Genomic DNA, 21,794 nt, shown 5'->3' with positions numbered 1-21,794 from the left:
GCTGGTCTGGTTGCTCCAGACTGGCCCTTGCTTCCCTCCATCGGAGAAGTACCCTGGACCCTCCTGGTCCACTCAAGACGCCATTTTAGGTCCACCGCGTGGGCTTGAATTTGCCAAGACTTGTTGCCCCAATCCTGGGTCCAGCGACGTCGAGAGCATCATCCATCGTGGGACAGCTTGTACCTCCATCCTGGTCGCCGACAACGCCTCCTGGTCCGTGAGACTACAGAGCCCAGCAGCGCCCACTCACCTGACTGCGGTGACTTCACCCGGTGCCATCCTGGTGCCCACTTAATCACTGGCTAGTGATTCAAGAACTTGGTCCCCTCTGCTTTCAGGTTTTCTTCTTCCCTGATCCAGGCTTGGATCTCTTCGAACTTTCCTTCACTGGCCGCCTGCCAGCAACTTCTTCTTCAGGCTCCTGGTTCGTCAACGAGGAATCCCGACGTCTTTTCAGACCTATGCAGCCGCAGCCCCTGGGCTAGGTAACTTCGGCATTTCGGTGCCCCAGCATAGCCTCACTATCCAAGGGTCCAGATCCACTGTCGTTTTCGACCTACCTAGTCGGGTTCGCCCGAGAACAGTAACTTTGTGATTTCTAGCTTCCATAGGCTTCTTCCCGCCTTACGCGTGAGAGTTCCCACTCTGCACGTGGCTCCCCTAGGCCTCCTGCTCCTAACCTGAGTGTTCAGTATTGTAGGCCTAGCGTTTCTAAAGCCTCTGAGAATCGTTACTTACCTGCTAGTAATTCGCATTCCACTTTTAGAGTATATGGTTTTTCGTGCCCCTCGGGCATTTGTATATACTGTGCTAACTTAAGTATTTTCGTAAGAGTTTTGTTGTGTGCCTAGCACCCTGTCCTCATAAAGAGTACAGGGCTGTTGTGATTCTAATAAATACACTGTTTATTTTCATAACACTTGTGTGGTGTCCTTTCACTGGGTGTTCAAGGGGTAATGTGATGGTAAAACAGCTGGCTTAACACGCCCTCTAGAGTCTTAGCCTTAGACTGCTCGTATCCATGCTACTAGGATAGCTGGTCTATAAGGTTGACTTACAACCAATCATCAATAAGGGTTGTTTGGACTGATATATAGTGATCACTAGAATAGTGAGCACTGCACATCAGGCCAACTTCTCACATTGGTGAGCAGCGGTTGGGATTTGAGCTTGCTGTTGTTTTACCACACATATCCTAAGAATATCTTGTGAAAGATCACATAAGTACTAAAGGTACATATAACTTAGCTTAGAATACTCTGAGTTCTACTGAACCAGCTGTTGTAGCTCCTAGGGCCTAGCACACCCTAAACTACAACTCTAGCAAGGGATCAGTAGGCAAACATATAGTGTAGGTAAGTGCACCACTTACACCTCACTAGAAAGAGCATGTCTACCCAAGGAGAATCTACTGAGACTCCCCTTGTGGATGTTGACCCTCCACAGGTCAAATCAAGATATGCAGCTCTCAGTTTTCAGGAGATGAGACAAGTGTGTACCTCCAGGAAACTGAAACAGGGGTCTAACCCCACCATTCCCTTTTTAATAGGTCTCTTAGAGACTTATGATGCGAGAAAGCTTTCTCAGCTAGATGGGAATATGCCAGCCTTAGAGGGTACCTCTGGAGATCCAGACCTCCCCAACATTGCCAATGCAGTTGAGGAGGAGGATCAAGGAGAACTCTCTGGGGATGAGGCAGACAAAGGTCTTGAGGTAGTCAGAAGGCTAACTAGGGCCAACTTAGACTTGCTTGGGCTAGGATCTGGGGGACCCCCAGTACTGACCCTAAGTAGGCCTAACCTTGGAGTTAGGAGAGATAGATCTCTTTCTAGGGACTCCAATAGATCTATGCACTCTAATGCCTCTTCTCAGAGGAGAAGGAACTCTCCCCAAAGGAGATTGACTTCCCCTCAGAGAATGGAGCATGAAGCTAGGATGAGACAGGCTACTCTGAGGATTGAAAGGGAAGAAATTGCCCTGGCCAAAGAGAAGCTTGCCCTGGCTAGAGAGCAGCAGATGAGTGGGTTAGCTCCCACTGGTGGCAGCAATCTCTCAAGAGATAGAGAGAAGGGTTTAGATACTAAACACCTGACTAAGATAGTGCCCCCCTTTAAGCAAGGGGATGACATCCAGAAATGGATGGCTGCTCTGGAGAGGGCCTGCACTGTGCAGGGCATTCCCCGGAGTCAGCGGGCAGCTATACTGTGGCTCTCCTTTGATGGTAAAGGTAGAGATAAGCTCCTCACTACAAGAGTGGAGGATGCTAATGATTACCAGGTCCTGAAAAATGCACTGATTGATGGGTTTGGTTTAACCACTGAGCAGTACAGGTTGCTGTTCAGAGACACCCAGAAAACTCAGTCTCAGGACTGGTCTGACTTTGTGGATAGTGCCACTAAGGCTTTGGAGGGCTGGTTGCTGGGTAGCAAGGTTACTGATTACACAGGATTGTATAATCTGATGATGAGAGAACACATTTTAAATAATTGTCAGAACCAGTTGTTGCACCAGCACCTTGTTGATTCAGATCTGACCTCTCCCCAAGAATTGGGAAAGAAGGCAGACAAATGGGTCAGGACAAGGATCAAGCAGAACCAGAACCAGAACCAGGGTGGTCAGAAGAAAGCAGACCAGAAGGGTAATGCCAAAAGTGAACAAAATGACCAGAAGTCTTCACCAGGTCCCCAACAAACCAAAGAGGGTGGGGGTCAGGCTTCCCAGAAGAAGAAGACTCAAGAAGGCCAGTCAAAGAGGTGGTGCCAGTACTGCAAAAGTAAGTCTCACTGGTTTAGTGAGTGCACCGAAAGAGGAGGACAAACTCCTGCCACTACAGCCCCTAAGGCAACTGCACCCCCTAGTACAGTCAGTAGTGGTAGTGTACCTCCCAAGGCATTAGTTGGGTTAACCTTGGGAACTGAGGGGTCTGACAACTTAGTTGGCACACTCACTCAGGCTGTCCTTGTCTGTACAGGGGATATGGATATGTCCCCTGACACAAGTCCCAATACTTTGGGCAAATACAGGCAGACACCTTTGATTAATGGCAAGATGGCTCAGGCCTATAGGGACACTTGTGCCAGTGTCACCATGGTGACACCTAACTTTGTGGACCCTGGACAGATCATGCCAGGTACTGATTTCCTGGTGACCAATGCCAGCAACGTCACTACTAGTCATAGTATGGCGATTGTGGCTTTCTCCTGGGGTGGAGTGAAGGGACAAAAGAAAGTTGTAGTCAGTTCAGACCTCCCAGTTGATTGTTTGTTGGGCAATGATTTGGAGTCATCACTATGGTCAGAAGTGGAGCAGAGGACTCACATGGAGATGTTAGGCTTGCCAGCACATGTGCTTGCTGTGACTAGGTCACAGGCCAGGAGATGCCCCACTGAACAGGTGCTGGATCCTGAAAGAATGGACCAGACACCTTCCAAGAAGAAGAGCAGTAAGGGTAAGGCTTTGCCTTCCCCCTTGCCCCAGGTTGAGGATCAAGTCTCTGAGGAGGCTGATCTGAGAGAGCTGAGGGAAACTGAGCCTAAAGAGCTTGAACTTGATCAAGTTGAGTTTCTGGGCTCAGGGGGACCCTCCAGAGCAGACCTGGGGAAGGAACAGTTAGACTGCCCTTCCCTTGAACCCCTCAGACAGCAGGCTGCTGCTGAGGCTGCAGGGAATGCCACAGGTGCCCACAGGGTATACTGGGAAGATGGACTCCTGTACTCTGAGTCAAGAGACCCCAAGCCTGGTGCAACCAGGAGGCTGGTCATCCCCTTGTCTCTGAGAGGTTTCCTTCTCACCTTGGCCCATGAGATTCCCCTTGCAGGTCATTTAGGTCAGACAAAGACTTGGGACAGGCTTGTCTCACACTTTCACTGGCCCCATATGAATGAGAATACCAAGGAGTTTTGTCGCTCCTGTGTCACTTGCCAAGCCAGTGGTAAGTCAGGTGGCACAACAAAGGCCCCCCTCATACCACTACCTGTGGTGGGGGTTCCCTTTGAAAGAGTGGGGATTGACATTGTTGGTCCAATGGAACCCCAGACAGCATCAGGGCACAAGTTTATACTGGTGGTGGTGGACCATGCCACCAGGTATCCTGAAGCTATACCCCTGAGGACCACCACAGCTCCTGTGGTGGCAAGAGCCCTAGTTGGAGTGTTCTCCAGAGTGGGTTTTCCAAAGGAGGTCGTTTCTGACAGAGGTGCAAACTTCATGTCAGGATATCTGACTGCAATGTGGAAGGAGTGTGGTGTGAACTACAAGTTCACCACACCCTACCACCCACAATGCAATTGGCTTGTTGAGAGATTCAACAGGACCCTCAAAGGGATGATTCATGGACTACCTGAAACTCTTAGGAGAAGATGGGATGTCCTGATCCCCTGCCTCTTGTTTGCTTACAGAGAGGTCCCACAGAAGGGGGTTGGCTACAGCCCTTTTGAGCTTCTGTATGGGCATCCTGTAAGGGGACCCCTGTGTTTGGTGAAGGAAGGATGGGAGAGACCTCTCAAAAAGCCTGCAACCAACATAGTGGACTATGTACTTGGTCTCCGCTCCAGGATGGCTGAGTATATGGAAAAGGCATCTAAAAACCTTGAGGCCAGCCAAGAACTCCAAAAAGCTTGGCATGACCAAAAGGCTGTTCTGACTGTGTACCAGCCAGGACAGAAGGTGTGGGTGCTGGAGCCAGTGGCCCCAGCAGCTCTGAAAGACAAATGGTCTGGGCCCCACACCATCATTGAGCAAAAGGGAGAGGTTACCTACTTGGTGGACCTTGGAACTCCCAGGAGCCCTCTCAGAGTGCTCCATGTCAACAGGCTCAACGCATATGTCGACAGGAAGGACATGAGCTTGCTCATGGCCACAGATGAGGGACAGGAGGAAGAGAGTGACCCTCTCCCAGACCTGCTCACTCAGAATCCTGATGATGGATCAGTAGATGGTGTTGTCTTTTGTGGCAGCCTCACTGAACATCAGCAACAGGATTGCAGGCAAGTTCTGCAATCCTTCAGGCATATGTTCTCTCTGACACCCAGCCAAACTGATTGGTGTACCCATGATGTTGACACTGGAGACAGTCTGCCTGTCAAGAGTAAAATCTACAGACAGCCTGATCGTGTTAGAGACTGCATCAAAACTGAAGTGCAGAAAATGTTGGAGCTGGGAGTCATTGAGCCCTCAGATAGCCCTTGGGCTAGCCCAGTAGTTCTAGTGCCAAAGCCTCACACCCAGGGTGGTAAGAAAGAGATGAGGTTTTGCGTAGACTACAGAGGCCTCAATGCAGTCACTAAGACTGATGCCCACCCAATACCAAGAGCAGATGAACTTATAGATAAATTGGCTTCTGCCAACTTCTTAAGTACATTTGATTTGACAGCTGGGTAGTGGCAAATCAGGTTAGCTGAGGAGGCCAAACCCAAGACAGCATTTTCTACACCTGGTGGGCATTATCAATTTGTGGTAATGCCCTTTGGATTGAAAAATGCACCTGCCACCTTCCAAAGGTTGGTGAATCAAGTCCTCACTGGGCTGGATGACTTCTGTGCAGCATATCTTGACGATATTGCTGTCTTTAGCTCCACCTGGGAGGATCACCTGGTCCACCTGAGGAAAGTGTTAGAGGCTCTGCAAAAGGCAGGCCTCACTATCAAGGCCACTAAGTGCCAGATAGGGCAGACACAGGTTGTATACCTGGGCCACCTTGTAGGTGGGGGCCAGGTTCAGCCATTGGAGAGTAAAATACAGGCCATCAAGGACTGGGCTCCTCCAATCACCCAGACTCAGGTTCGAGCTTTCTTGGGCCTGACTGGTTACTACAGAAAGTTTGTCAGAAATTATGGGTCCATAGTGACCCCCCTTAATGACCTGACAAGCAAAAAGATGCCAAAGAAAGTTCAGTGGACAGCAAGCTGTCAGAAAGCATTCAATGACCTAAAGCAGGCCATGTGCACAGCACCTATCCTTAAGAGTCCAGATTACTCCAAGCCATTCATTGTCCAAACAGATGCTTCTGAGTTGGGTGTGGGAGCTGTTCTGTCTCAACTGAATTTTGATGGTAATGATCAGCCTATTGCTTTCATTAGTAGGAGGCTGACCCCCAGAGAGAAAAATTGGTCAGCTATTGAGAGGGAGGCCTTTGCTGTGGTTTGGGCCCTGAAGAAGCTGAGGGCCTACTTGTTTGGCACTCACTTCACCATTCAGACCGACCATAAGCCCCTCTTGTGGCTAAATCAGATGAAGGGTGAAAACCCCAAACTGCTTAGGTGGTCCATTTCCCTACAGGGGATGGATTTTACAGTGGAGCATAGACCTGGGACTGATCACAGCAATGCTGATGGGCTCTCCAGGTATTTCCACTTAGAGCAAGAAGACTCACCTGGTCAAGGTTAGTTTATTGTCCCAAAGTTTGGGGGGGGGTCATGTAGGAGAGTAGGGTCTGCAATCCTATGATCACCCAGATTTTTGCTTTTTGCTGCACTGGTTTACGACTTTCCCTGGCTGTGGGCCTGCTAATCAGACCCACAGCCTAGCTGTTCTCTCTATCCAAATTGTACTCAGGTACTGAATTGGCACTGGGCCCTCTCCAAGTCCCTGTACCCAGGGCTGAGGTGCACCCAGAAGTCTCCCAGGGGCTGAAGCATGTATTGTGCCACCCCTGGACTGACTAACTAAACTGACACAACTGGCTGCACGACAGCTGGGGCAAGGTGGTGTACTCACCCTTTGCTTTAGATATAGTATACCTATATCTAACCCTAAAATGGACACACAGATCTCCTATCAGTCACTCCTATGGCAGGCCTTGACAATCCTGAAGGCAGAGTGCTTGGAATCGTGTGAGATGGTGCTCTGGCATGAGCTGAGCCTGTCTGCGGCTTTCGGGATCTATCCCTTAGCCGTTTCCATGATATCGCATACCATATACTCTTAAGTGCATTATAATCCTCGCGGTTATATGCCAACTCTGGTATCGCTTTATCAAAACATGTCGAGTAAGGTGTCATACGAATTGGAATACTAACCCCTTGCCAATTCTGGCGACGGGGTTAGCATTCCACCCTTCTAGAGGGACACGACATGTATGTAACCCCTAACCCCGGTTAAAGTCAAACAGAGCCTCAGCTCCACAAAATGGATGCTGCCACCGAGACACAAGTCTGCCCTCCTGCTGCTGGGAGTCCTCCCAGAGCAGGAGATAAGGACAAAGGGTTTCCTGCCAGGGGCGGTGCCAGCACCGTCCCAGACAGGATTTTGTGTATCCTAGGTAGGCAGGGCTTCAGAGGAAGGTGACTGCAAGTGGCACCCCGGTGCTCACTATGCATAGGCCGGCTTGAACCAGTTCCAGGGACACTCCAGACCCTGAGCTGGGGAAAAGCCCGCCAAGGAAGTGGGTGTAACCACCCCCCTCCTGGTCCCACCCATAGGGCAGGACTTAGTCGCGTGCCAGCCCCCTTTTCCCAGATAAAGGTAGGAGCAGGCCCCCTTCCAAATTAGATCATCTTTGGAATCAAGACACGACTTTCTACGAAAGGACTTCAAGATTTCCTTCTTCAAGATTCTCCCTTGTGGCTAAGGAGTAGTCACCCTGCATCCGCAGGCACCATCTTAAGAACACTGCGGTCTGCTGCAAGTCCTTCCTCCGGAATCCGACTGCCCAGCTCGACGAGAACCGGCTTCCCTGGCACCTCTACCCACCTCTACAGCCCAGCTGAGAACCGTGGGTGCGACGAGACCTCGAGGGACCGGCCATCTTCAAGACTGCATGACTTCTTTCCAGCACGACCGCCGAGGGATCCTCTGGTGAGTGCTTTGGGGACCGAGAAGCCCCGACCTTGAGCAGCTCCAGCACCGAAGTTCAGCCTCCCAGCATCTCCACGATCTGCGTGGGGCCCTTCTGCTTTTTGCTACTCACCGCGTTGTTTGGCTACTAGCCCGCTGGCTTGTGGCCTTCCTAACGACGCCCGACGACATCACTGCTGCTGGTCTGGTTGCTCCAGACTGGCCCTTGCTTCCCTCCATCGGAGAAGTACCCTGGACCCTCCTGATCCACTCAAGACGCCATTTTAGGTCCACCGCGTGGGCTTGAATTTGCCAAGACTTGTTGCCCCAATCCTGGGTCCAGCGACGTCGAGAGCATCATCCATCGTGGGACAGCTCGTACCTCCATCCTGGTCGCCGACAACGCCTCCTGGTCCGTGAGACTACAGAGCCCAGCAGCGCCCACTCACCTGACTGCGGTGACTTCACCCGGTGCCATCCTGGTGCCCACTTAATCACTGGCTAGTGATTCAAGAACTTGGTCCCCTCTGCTTTCAGGTTTTCTTCTTCCCTGATCCAGGCTTGGATCTCTTCGAACTTTCCTTCACTGGCCGCCTGCCAGCAACTTCTTCTTCAGGCTCCTGGTTCGTCAACGAGGAATCCCGACGTCTTTTCAGACCTATGCAGCCGCAGCCCCTGGGCTAGGTAACTTCGGCATTTCGGTGCCCCAGCATAGCCTCACTATCCAAGGGTCCAGATCCACTGTCGTTTTCGACCTACCTAGTCGGGTTCGCCCGAGAACAGTAACTTTGTGATTTCTAGCTTCCATAGGCTTTTTCCCGCCTTACGCGTGAGAGTTCCCACTCTGCACGTGGCTCCCCTAGGCCTCCTGCTCCTAACCTGAGTGTTCAGTATTGTAGGCCTAGCGTTTCTAAAGCCTCTGAGAATCGTTACTTACCTGCTAGTAATTCGCATTCCACTTTTAGAGTATATGGTTTTTCGTGCCCCTCGGGCATTTGTATATACTGTGCTAACTTAAGTATTTTCGTAAGAGTTTTGTTGTGTGCCTAGCACCCTGTCCTCATAAAGAGTACAGGGCTGTTGTGATTCTAATAAATACACTGTTTATTTTCATAACACTTGTGTGGTGTCCTTTCACTGGGTGTTCAAGGGGTAATGTGATGGTAAAACAGCTGGCTTAACACGCCCTCTAGAGTCTTAGCCTTAGACTGCTCGTATCCATGCTACTAGGATAGCTGGTCTATAAGGTTGACTTACAACCAATCATCAATAAGGGTTGTTTGGACTGATATATAGTGATCACTAGAATAGTGAGCACTGCACATCAGGCCAACTTCTCACAGACATGACGTACTGCAGAGATAAGTTAGTTACTTATGAAGAGGATCTACCAAATAGATCACGCCCGAAGGACTTTTGGTGTTATTTGTCAGATTATCTATTAACGATGGAAGGGTACGGGGCGTCATTGTAAGAATACAAGAGGTACTGAAGTGGCTTGTGCTCAACTGTGACATGGGAATATTCAGCACATTTAAGAATAGTTGCCATTATTATGATATACCAAAAAGTAATGATGCATACAAGTGGCGACGGAGTGTGGAATTACCCGAGGCTTTTTAGGTTCACTGTTTTTAAATGTTATGTTCAAGCAATATGGAACTGAGAAAAAAAATGTAAAACTAAAGTTCATGTAATAGCAAGAACAAGGGGTGACAGGGTAGAACGATTTGTCATAATGTAATTATTCACATGACGCCGCTGGACCCTTGGGTTACCAGCTGAATGGCTGTGTGCTACAGAGTATTGTGATACTGCTATATGCGGCCAGCCTCCGGGTTGTAGGCCATTGGCGGTCAAAATTGTGTTGAACTTTTATGCCAATAAAGATTTTGTTGAACTCCAAAAAAAAAAACATTGGGCAAGACTCTCCAGCGATCGCCCTAGACTGTTGCAACAGTATATGTGCAGGTGCCACCAAAAGGAAATTTGAAAATTAGAGAACTGCTAGCTGACTCCTTGGCTTGGACTGGAAAAAACACAACCACATTCCACGTGGAATTAAATCTTTCCTTGTTCGCTCAGTAGAATTGAGAACCAGTTTTGAGATCCTTTGTCTTTTATTTCATTTATTAAATTTTGTGTAGCAGGTACAAAGCCACAAGTGACAGAGCACTTTGCATACTCAATTGTACCATGGCCAGAGCTTTTCAGAACGAAAGTTCAGCATACCTCTAGAAAGTATCCCCCTCATATCCCTTGCCTGACGCAGAGATCTTACAGCTCTTAATAAGGTGAGAATCAACCTCCAATGTAGGAAACTGAGTCAAAGATCCAGACTCATGGGTGTGTCCTGTCGGAAATACTGAATACTCAATCGAGAGCATGAACCAACTTAAACGTATTTAAAAAGAACTTGAGACGACCACTGTTCGGTAAGAAATTCCTCAACTGACAACCATATAGTGACCAAACCTCGCTACTTCCACTGACTAGAGCCTAATACTTGCACAGTGGACGAGCCAATGGGACTCATTTTCTCTCTTCTCATTACTCACCTTTCTACACATTGTTAGAGATCATCTCCCTTAGGAAACTAACGTTCCTGAGCAATACACTGTCTACGTAATGGAGTTGCGCAAGATCATTGCGGGTTCTGCTTTTCTTTCCTTTCGTTTTCTTATTGTCAAGGTCTTTAAAGTATGCAGGTGCTGAGAGGTTTGGCTTCCTCTTGTTTGTTTTAGTTTGGTTGCTTTTATGGTTCCCCTAAATAGTTGAAGTAGTTTAGACGGTTGTTCATGTTGGATATTGGTGTAGAGGTAGAAGGCCAAGAAATTGGTTTGTTTAGGTTGCAGAGAGTGAAGTGCTCTGAGGTTTGCTCTCGCCTGCATTCAACCTGTGTCCACTTAATAGTAATCGCACATTTACTTATAATATCGCTGTACATTCCAGGCATTTGATGCATTTGACTTAATTTAAGTCACAGCAGTGAAATCAAACCACCAGGATCCAAAAAGATCTTTTCCAAAAAGTAGAATTGGCCCAGTATGGACAGAACCACTGGCAGGCAGTGGGGATGTTGGAGATAGTGAATTCTATCTTGGTGGTTTGGGGCTTCAGGCATGAGCAAGAATGCTGAAATTCTAGAGAAATGTTTCTAGCAGAGACTGTAATATTATGAGGAGCCACGAGGAGACTAAGTGACTGAACGGGTGAGTGGGGTTTGTCAGGACAGGTTTAGGAATAAGGTGGACTGGTTAGTGTTAGGGACACGGGGAGATACGGAGAGTGATAGGCAAAAACATGCGCTGGAACAGAGACCACAATAAAAAAAAAAAGTGGCTGAGATTAGCTCAAGAATTCCACCCCTCATTTTTTTTTTAAGTATGATGCACTAAATGTGACAGCTCTGTCTTTGTTTGACTCCCGTACGTGCTGTGCCGTTGGACTCAAGCTGTCCCTCATTAACAAGGCCCAGAACAGATGTGGGGAAACCTAGTGATGTGCTCAGTTTCCTAGTTCCACAACCGATCGATTGTGATAAAAAATACTTGACGCCACCCAGATGTTTTTCAAAGACACTTCGAGATTTAATTAGTTCAGATAATGTAATTGTGAGGTCCACCCAGATAAGATTTGATTACTTCCTAAGAAATTATTTGCGATTACATCTCATCTACAATGTAAAAGGACCTTGAAGTTTTGATGAGTTGCCAGATCTAGCTGGGCCTTTGTAATATATTTGTAATGTCAAACTAGATATGGTTTGTATGGAATATAGAGATATACACATCCCCAGAACTGAAATAATACATGTGAAATATTTGAGGTAAACACAAATTTTTAGAAACATGTAAAGTTAATGTCAAAAACCGCAATAAAGGGGAGAATAGTGTTTGAGAGTGCAGTGGACACAGGTGTATCGTCTAATGCAGGGGTTCTTAACCTTTTGACTTCTGTGGACCCCAACTTAATAATTATTGGAACCTGAGACCCCCTCTGAGTCATTACTGGACGCTATGGATCCCTGCATAAGCCTTTTCTTTCATTTGAAGTGCAAAGCAATGCACAAAAATACAAACGTACGCCTTCATCAAAAAATACACATCATGAAATTGTATTTTTTGCAAACAAATGTAACCAAATTTTAATAGGTTGGAGCTTTTCCAGCTTCAATTGAGACCACTCTTATGTTTGATGGATTTGCAGTGCTCCCACAATTCAGTCTAAGGATACCACCTTAAAATGTAGCCTCCACTTTCAAATTCCTTCAGATTTACAATTTTTTCAATTGTACATCTTGCTTCTCTTTTTATATACACTTTATTAATCTGTTAATATTCTTTAATTTTCTAAGCAGTTGCAGACCTCCTGAGTCGGCTTCGCAGACCCCCAGGTGTCCCCGGACCAAAGGTTAAGAACCTCTGGTCTAATGGTTAGAGCCTCAAAGTAACTGATAGAAACCCAGATGTGATGCAGACGTTTTGATCAGCTTTACTCAGGTTTTAGAATGGCACCTGTGCGGTAAGACAAATTTGATTTACCCTGATCTTGAACGCAGTTTCTTTCCACCAACAGAGGAGGACGTAGATGTAGGTAAATAGGAATGAGCAAATAAATTCCCATCCAGGAAGCCCCTATTAAAAAGGTGTTCTGCGGATAGGTCCTTGGTTTGCTTACCTACATCAGCGTGGCAGTGTGATAGAGCGCAAAATGCCTTAGGTAGGACCATTAAAGTCCATTGCATTAGTGCTTGATGTCACAGTATTGTAGCAACTGTGCTCATGCAAGATGTATGAAAAAAGAGGTATTTATGCTACCTTCTTTTCTGAATTATCAGTCTGGTGTTTGAGAAGAGGAATTGAAGATCCATGTTTGCATTTAGTGCATTATGCATTGCTAGAGAATGGGCTTTGAGTACTCTGTAAGGCAAGCACAGATTATCTTGTTGCTTACTTTCCCATTCTCTCTTCCCCACAGGATTGGACATACCGAGACATCTGGGAGTTCCTGCGCACACTGTTTATTCCCTACTGCATCCTGTATGACAAAGGGTGAGTGGTTGTACCCTCTGCAAGAGGAGGTATTGGGAGAAAGGTTTACTGGTCTGCTTGCAACCAGCAAATAAACGCATTTCCCAACAGATCAGTACCTCTGAAAAGCCAGTAGGGCTGCAGCAAAGGCACCAGTAGTGAATGCCATCCTTTCCTATGAAACAAAAGGGGTGTAAAAATCTGGAAAATGGAGTTGGAAATAAATCCTTTGCCTAACTAATCAACTCTTTTTCTTCTCCTGTATTGCCCGAAAGTACTTTCAAACACAACGTGTCTACTAACCCTCTTACTAGGCTCCAGAAAATGAGGAATAGATGTTAGAGTCCTTTTCTTCCAGTAATTTAATATAGTTAAGGATCTATAGGTTCTGCCCTGCTGTTCCATCATATTGTTTCTGTTATATCTTCAGATCACTGTTATCAAGTTCATTTGGCCACAGGGGTGGGCTCTAGTTTCTCCCCGTCCAATGATGACCCAATTAACCCCAAAAAGTGTGATGTGTAATCCTGTATGTTTACTCCTCTGTTTGATGTCAGTTTCATTATTTGGTTCTTCACATAGGTTTCAAAGAGTACATTTGGGATGCTTTAACTTTAGTACTATTCGCACATGAATATAGTTCCACATATGTAAATGTATTTATTTTTTCAATTGTTAAAAAGTGCTGGCTTGAGACTTTTTAGCCCATCCCTTCCTGATGAGATGGGCGCTGAAGAATAGACCTGGAAAGTAGGTGGTCCTAGATATGTAGATCTCTACCGTTGATTTGTAGATTGGTATAATTGGATTTTGACACCTTGTACCTCATCCACTTGCATCAACTGGACTGAATTAGAAGACTTCTTGATAGAGGCTTGGTTTACAGTGTTGTCTGAAGGCTCTACGGCTTGGTTGGTTGCCCAGGTTTGGATACAGGGAGTTCCAGAGTTGTGCACTCTTAATCCAGAACGTCCCCTCCCTTGATTCATCGCCATCAATCTGGATGATATGATCAAATTTTTCCTGCTTGAACTTCAGTTGAGGGAAAATACTTGTATAACTGGAAATGCCTCTGGATAAACCCCTTCCCTTACAACTCCACAATTTGTTTTTGCCTTCTCATTCCCTCTGACGAAACAGATTTACGCTTGAAAGGGTTAAACCTTTTGTGGATGGGAAAGCCAAGAAAAAGTTTGGAATACCCAAAACAAGAACGGTTGTAGGCATCCAAAACTTTGGCATTTCCACCCGGGAACACCCACTGCCCACCATTAGGAGAAAAGTTAATAACACGAAAAAATGCACATGAATAAATGTACAAGTGTAAAACCATGTTTAAACCATATTTCATATATCGCAACCTTGACTTTACACTCCTACACATTTCAGTTTTGATTGTAATTTCAACCTAAATTGTCCTGTGAATCTGACTCCTGTACTTTATTCTTTTGATTTACATAAATAGCTTTAATAAACCTATAGCTCCCAAAGGAAAAGATTTAAAATTAAAATATATATTCATTTGTCTATAAAGTACATTGTTGATATTGAGAATAAACTTTTTTCTGCCCCTTCAAAATATATGTAGTCCTATCTGCCCCTCTCATCTCAGGCATGGAAACTGTTTCCTTAGAACCATCGCAAAAGTGGATGTATATTTGGAGCCAGTCCCCCTCCTAATTATGTTTTGTTCTTTCTGGTCCCCTGCTTGTTATCCAGGTACACCTCTCTGGGAAGCATGGACAACACTGAGAAGAACCCCTCGCTGCGTTACAAGAATCACCTAGGTGTAGAGTGTTACCGGCCAGCCTACATGCTGGAGAAGGAGGACGAAGAGCGGACATCTAGGAAGTAACTATCCCTGTCTGTGGTGTGCTGTTTGTGGAGCCACACGTGACACTAACCACCCCCCTCCTCGGGATCCCTAACCTTTGTGGTCACCCTGTGTTGTGTTTTTTGGAGTGTACCTGTTTGCTAGTGGCCCAGTTGCCACTGGCACATGGACCTGCCAATCATTACCTCCTCCCCTTGGTCCAGTGTTCAGGAAATACTTCTACGGTTTGCACCTAGGGGCATGTGGTGTTTGAGTGCTCGGGTCAGCTCTTGTCATTCCCTATGTTTACTTTGCACCCCCTGTTTCCTGGTTCTGCCCTCCTGCCCAGCACTTCCTCTGCTAAATCTCAAACTGGAAACAGATGTAGTAGACTGGAGTTCAGTCACACCGCAAAACCCACAACCTGTGACTTTGCATTAAATGTTGGTTTTTCCAAAATCTAATTGGGAAACATTTATTGCCAGATTTGGAGTTGGGCGCTAAGGTATCAAACAACTGATTTCATGACATATGATACTTAAGAGTGATAGCCCAATGGTGGCGCTTTCTCCACCTACGGGATGTATGGAAGAGGAAATCCCATTGTTATTTTATCTTCTCTATACAACACTTCTTGCATCTTGCAGCAATATGGCATTTTCCATCCAGATCTAATACTGAATCCACTGGTAGAATGTTCTCCACCAGAGGGAGACTATTGTTATTGTTTTCACTGTTCATTGTCATTTGCGTAGTTTCCAACGTGCCATTGGTATAGCACTGCGGCACAGTGGTGGATGCCTATCCAAACCATTCAGAGATTTCTGTCGCTGAGAAGAGTGATTCGTTTTCGATGTAAGAATTTTGAGTAGTGGATTCTTCTCTGGATTTAGCAGTTCCTCCAGAAATCAGAGTTTAGGCCATTACTGCCCAACTCCAGATTGGGCCCTATGTGGGTTCCACATGTTTCCTCTAGCTTACAAGTTCATCCATTTGTTTGCCTTTATCAGGTCGTAGAACCAAAATGCTGCTAGTAGAAATATTCAGATCCTAATGTGGCACTTCTTACGGTAATGTAAGAACTTCAAACCTCTTTGAGAACAGGGGAGTGCCTCTACATGCACCAGAATGCCTTAAGGTGGTGAAAAATGAAAGCCAGTTCTGGGTTTGTTCGCTTCTGACTCCGCGGCGTTGCCCTCAAACACAAGAGCTTCAACCTCAACAGCCCCCATCCTTTATGTCATCGTCCGCTCGTAACTCATTGATGCCGTCCTGCATCTCAACAATATGTCCAAGGAGTTTGAAAAACCAAGGTACTGACAAACTTGTATTTTTCCAATTTTTAATGTACCTATGTAAATGAATAAATTATCAATAAAAGTTTTAATTGCACTCGCCAACTCTGTCACTCCACTATTATAAATCTACATGAAAATACAGCTCATCAAATAACTTGTGTGTGGGGACTGCATATCCAAAACATTCAGAGCCATTATAACCTAGAAGATGCCCATGTGTTAGGCACCTTTTATTCCATAAGACTGTTAGAGGGCTCACAGAATTATTATTTTGCCAAATAGTCTATCATCACTGGTTTAAAGTAAAGCCCTTGTTGCTCATAACCTATTTCTAACCGGGCAACAAAGATTTGATCATCCTGCAAAACAGTCTGGCAATCCAAGAACAGAGCACCATTACTCTCTGCTGAAACCTCTGTGCTGAAGACTTTCTCTTGGGAAAAGACTGCCATTACCCTTGTGTGTTCTGCCACTAATGCGATGGCAATGTTAGAGGCCACACCTACTGGACAGTAGTGGAGCTGTGTTGAGCTCTTGTCAGGTTAATTTGACTTGAGAATGTAGTGCTTTGGATTTAATTAAACCTTTGTTGCAGGAATTCTGTGGAAACACAGAACTATGCGTAGGATTATGGGACCTTGGTGTATAGGGACTGAGTCATCCTACCACCTTAGTACCCATGAGCGACTAACTATCTCACAAGTGATTAGACACCCAGTACACAACAGTCCCGAATCTCTCAGGAATCACGGTTTCAGAACACACCCTTTCACTTGCACTCTTGTACTTGTCCACAATAAGATCTGACAGAAGCACAAAGAAGTTTAAAATCTTTATTTTAACTAATGTGCTCTAATATGTAGTATACGTGCCACAACAAGCAGGAAAATGCCTAACACAAATACGGTCAGCATAGCAAAGTAGTCCATAAATCATGAAAGGAGCTGTCATTATTAAAAGATAGTGTAGCCTAACCTCCTTCCCCTTGTATAGAAACAGAATGATTATATATTAGAAGATATGTGGGTGTTATCTGCAGACCCATACCTCAGTCTATAGATGGTAGATCTACATCATAGATGCTGTCTTGCTCTTCCTTCTGGAAAGGTCCCTATCAAAGTATCCGCTACCTATTCATGTATCCCAATAAAACCAAAGTACGTTTTCCCCAAACACCAGCTGCATCAGTATGTTTTGTCTAGGTGCTAGGGCCTGACCAGAACAGAATAACATGGGGCTTTGTAGATCAACCTTGCTCACAATGTTCGAACTAAATGCCCGGAACCTGCAGAGTGTGAACACAGCTGTAGGTTCTCATGTGAAAACTTCAAAAGGGACATTTGCAAAAATAAAATTATGCAGTAACGTGCGCAAAGCAGCTGACAGTCTGCAGCTTGCTCATGCTAACTTACAGAAGACGACCGTGTCCCCATGGGCCATTTGACACCCTCCCCTTGGTCAGGTCGGTAGCCCCGGACTAAAACAGGACTCTGAGGTAAGCAGAGGCAAATAGTCTTGCTGAAAGGCCAAATAGAAATTTAAAATCTAAAATAGAATCATAATCAATTGTCAAAATGGAAATGAAGGAAGATATGATAAAAACTCTAATTTTCCTTTCTTTTTTTGTTTGTATTCAATATGATATCCATCCACATCGTTCTCTGGGCCAAACATTTCGCGGGACAAGTGGAATGTCATAAGCTCTAACCAGCTGTCCGAACCTTCAATATTAAAAAGATTTGCCATCCAATTAAGCAACTTGAATGAGCACACATTCTATCCAGAGGACGTTAGGAGCAAGTCAGGGCAATCTGCTTTCGACTTCAATGTAGCTTTAATCCAAGGGGCACTGTGCACGATCACAGTTACTCGAGTCTGCAGTTGGTCCAAGTGTAGGATCGTACACAAAACGCCTACCCACGGAACAGTCCTGGTCATGGGCTATCAACGGGCCCAATAACAGTTCATAATCCAGGGCAGCGTGTGACTTATTGGAGAGGCAGACATCCAGGGCCCAGTGAAAGGGGTACCGGAGGCAGTAGCACAGGTTGCACACAGGTGAAGTAGACATAATGGAAGGTCAGCCAATAGTCAATGTTAAGAGCTTCTAATGGCATCAAACTAAAAAGCTGCTGCATTCGATCACGGTACAGATGCAACTGGTCATGGCTTGGCAGTACCACATGTGGAGCCGTCATTACGGAGCAGCAGTAGAAGTGCCTCCGATTGCGCTGGAAAAAATGGAATGGATAAAAGCCAGGATGACTCCAAAAATAGTCTGAAAGAAGGTTACAAGGCTTGATCCCACAACTTTAAAAAAGTGGGCCAGGCCCGCTGTATCGGACGCATTCAATATTTGGTGAATTAATTCTCTAAAATGTAGGGGGAGATTTGTGTTTAGCAGTGGCTGAATCGCACTTGATGATCTTGCCACCTGCAATTTGAAGGACTCATGAGCTGATGCGAGAGCCGCCACTTGTTGAAACAATAGCGTTTTGAATCTGCTTAGCTTATTGAAATCTATTTTCTAAGTTTGAATGGAAGGCCACAGCAAACTATTTACAATCATGTGTGGGGGTGGAAAGAGGACACTGCTGCAACATGTAACACGTTGTGAAACCGTTACTATATATGGGATACCTGACCATAAGCTGCAGCAGTTTAGGTTATTTAGGATAAGATAAATGCTGCTAGAAAGTATAGTCAGTGAGGGAATAATAGATGGGACCGGGGTCCCTTTTAAAATACAAGCCTAATTAGGGGCCGACACGTTGCAGGCACAGTTATGTTTTACTTGTTTACAGACCATGGAGTGTCCTACGGTAGAATCTGTTTCTGCCACAGAAAACGGCAACTGTTCTAGTTTCTCAGTGTGTAACATAGTGTATTTGCATCCTTCTTTTACATTAGTTTTTGTTTATCTGTCAAATTAAATAGTAAAAACAGGGCAGAAGCATTCAGCAAATTCCATGGTACCTTACCATGTTTAAGAGTTTGCAATGTCCAACCAAATTGCATACCAGAACGCAGCTAATTTTGACCAGGATAAAAAACAGACACTTTAATTTGAACAACGTCAATTACAGATGATACAATATTATCCAAAGTATATATACAAGAAGGCAGCATTTATACTGTTAGCAAACACGGCAAGAACTTTTTCTAAATGATCTGATCTACTTGATGTAGGCATTCTGCTTCTTCCATTTGCAATAGCTTCCAAAACTCATTATAAGCTGCATAAACAAAACGTTTAGTGCAAGGTGATTTTGGACCTAAAAGAAAATCTACACGATCAATGTCACTTGACAAAAGGGAAATATGTTGTTTTACAGACAACAGTGTGGAATGTTCCAGCCAATGTTGACTTAATTTACCAACAGTATACGTGGTAACAGTATGAGATTGGGGGAAACGAAGCTTAGGTCTACTTTGAGTAAACCCTTTTGTGCACTTGTAATGTGTAATTGACGGGCATTGGTGTTCGTTGGCCACCACCACCAGCCCTAAGAGTCAATACTAGAAGAATTAAAAGTACAGTTTCGAAATATAACCGTTAAGTCCTTAATTGTGTAGTTGGTTTGTGATGCCATGTATCATAGTCAGCCAAAGACGGAATGGAGGGAGTATTTAAATTTTTAGCAGTGGCCAAACCAAAACCGGTAGTTTTCTGAATCGTTTGATAAAATAATATTAGCTTAGACAATATTAAATATGCACGATGCAAGGACTCTGTACCTTCCAACCTTTCGTACCCCATTTAGACTTTAAATCAACTGTGTCCTTCCAATAATCATAACCTTTTATGGATACATCAGTTATGAAGGAAGAGGAATAAACTACTTTAGTGTGGATAAGCATGTGTTTGTTGCAGTAGGCATATTTAATTTGTAAAATTAGGATACTGGGTCTGATAGATTGTAATCAGAATAATATGCAACCTTTCTTTCCTGTATTACTAAACTCCCCGGTAATGGTGTCAGACAATGCTCTCATTGTGAATAAATAAAATATGGTCTCGGACTATTGGTCTTGTGTAAAAAATGATGGCCATAATGTTGGTAGCAAAATAAATCTGCATAATTTGCAGAATTTAAATACAGATCTTCAGTATCAAAAGCAGTATAATATTTCAAATCAGAAAACATGAAATCCGACTGAATGTATTCCTTCTTTGCTATGTATCACCATAAACTATAAGTGCCAATACAATATGTTTAAAAAAAAAAATATATATATATATATATATATATATATATATATATTTCAAATCACAAAACGGTGAGTAAACCGCATTGACATCCCAGTTTTTGGAGTGTATTTCAGGTTAAACATCATCACATAAAAAAACTCGGAATACGTATGAAATTTGCAAGGTCTCTTGCAAGGACCATAGAATTCAAATGGTACCTTATCCCAAACGATACCATCAACAATTGGGAATACTGAAATATTAACTAGTGCTTGATCTCTTATCATTTTATGAGATGAAGTATGAGGGGCCAGAACTCCGTCAACCAAGTGTACAGCAGTGCATTCCGGTAAGTAATGGCCATTAAATCAATAGGAAAAAAACAGTCACAAATCTAATCCACATGAAGAGGAACACTATCGACAACAAAATCCAAATGTAGTTCCATGGTGGGTTTAACAAGGAGATGAAAACACAAATCTGTGTAGGAGGCACTGTTACAGATGAGGACAATGAAGATGTATCCGAAAAAAAGTTATCACTGTCCATATAGTAACCACAGGAACTGAGCTGAAATAATGAGGGTTGTTCTTCATTTGAATGTATTATACTTTCAGGAATATCAAGTGTAACTTCAACGGGGGGAGAAGCCCACTCGTTTTCCAGAATTGTAGATGTGGAAAACTGGCAATAAATCAATTAAAGACTCCATCTGCCTTATGGGGTAACTTCATATGTTCAAAAGGAATAAATTCTCCTTGCGACAAGGTAACGGAAGTAAGATCAATTTGGGTGCCTTTTAAACCAAGGACTGGGACCGGTGCACGGTACAATGGACCAAATTCCTTCTTGTTCTCCACCTTTTCTCAGACCAGATCACCAACTTTAGGAAGCCAGCCAGAAACTGGGATTAGCACTGCTGCAAGAGCGTTCCGATTCTTTTGTAGATCCTGTAATATAGCACAATGGTTATCTAAGTCAAACGTTGCGGCAGCCGCCACAATGTCTAGCCCATCCAGGTCTGGAAGGAACATTTTAATTCCAAAAAGCATTTCGTACAGTGTCCGCCCACCCAGAGATCTTCAAAGGAGATTATTTAATGCGTATTGGACCTCATATAGATGAGTCAACCAGCCGGTACTGAATACCCTTGCTGTTAAAGATTGCTTTAAGACACGGTTCATCCGCTCTAGAACAGAATTGCCCTCAGGCCGATGTGGAGACAAGAATTGCACCTGCCCCACCAAGACTTCGTCTCATCCCAGTAAGCCTTAGTGGCAGAAGCCGTAGCTTGGTCTGAATGAAAGGTGCCACAGGCAAATGAACTTACAAAGACACGCCAATGTTATGTTACAGCTATTTATAAAGCGCACTATAAACTCACGGGTATCCTGGAGCTGTATTACGTAAGTATTGCTATTAATATATATTCCAAATCTTTTATAATTATTCAAGCGTCAGTACTGTGTTTGCGGTCAAACCCAAAGGAATCTAGTGCATGAATCTACTGCAGCCAAAATATTTGAAAGCATTGTCCAATGTTAAAGGACGGCAGTAATCAAGATAAATACAACCAAATGGTTGACTTGAAATGCAAAGTTGGGTATCAGGTGGTTGTGAAACAGTAGAAGGTTTAATCTGTTGATAAATGTCACAGGAAAGAACATATTTGCGCATTGGCTGCT

At 44.7% G+C, this 21,794-nt stretch overlaps 1 protein-coding gene across 2 annotated transcripts in view; it reads left to right on the top strand.

Annotated features, from left to right (window-relative positions):
- Positions 1 to 16,016, top strand: part of FLAD1 (flavin adenine dinucleotide synthetase 1) — a 114,016-nt gene extending 98,000 nt beyond the window's left edge. For both annotated transcript variants that reach the window (XM_078671066.1, XM_078671065.1), the window contains exons 7-9: positions 12,754 to 12,827; positions 14,526 to 14,657; positions 15,630 to 16,016. In XM_078671066.1, the coding sequence (XP_078527192.1) occupies positions 12,754 to 12,827; positions 14,526 to 14,657; positions 15,630 to 15,636 (213 nt within the window). In that variant the 3' untranslated portion in view covers positions 15,637 to 16,016. The remainder of the gene's footprint in view (positions 1 to 12,753; positions 12,828 to 14,525; positions 14,658 to 15,629) is intronic.
- The last annotated feature ends 5,778 nt before the right edge of the window (positions 16,017 to 21,794 follow it).

The sequence above is a fragment of the Lissotriton helveticus genome, chromosome 12 (genome assembly GCF_964261635.1).
Source record: "Lissotriton helveticus chromosome 12, aLisHel1.1, whole genome shotgun sequence".
Classification (NCBI taxonomy): Eukaryota; Metazoa; Chordata; class Amphibia; order Caudata; family Salamandridae; genus Lissotriton; species Lissotriton helveticus.
The sequence above is the reverse complement of the archived record's forward strand: the minus strand, read 5'-3'. Positions and strand labels throughout refer to the sequence as shown.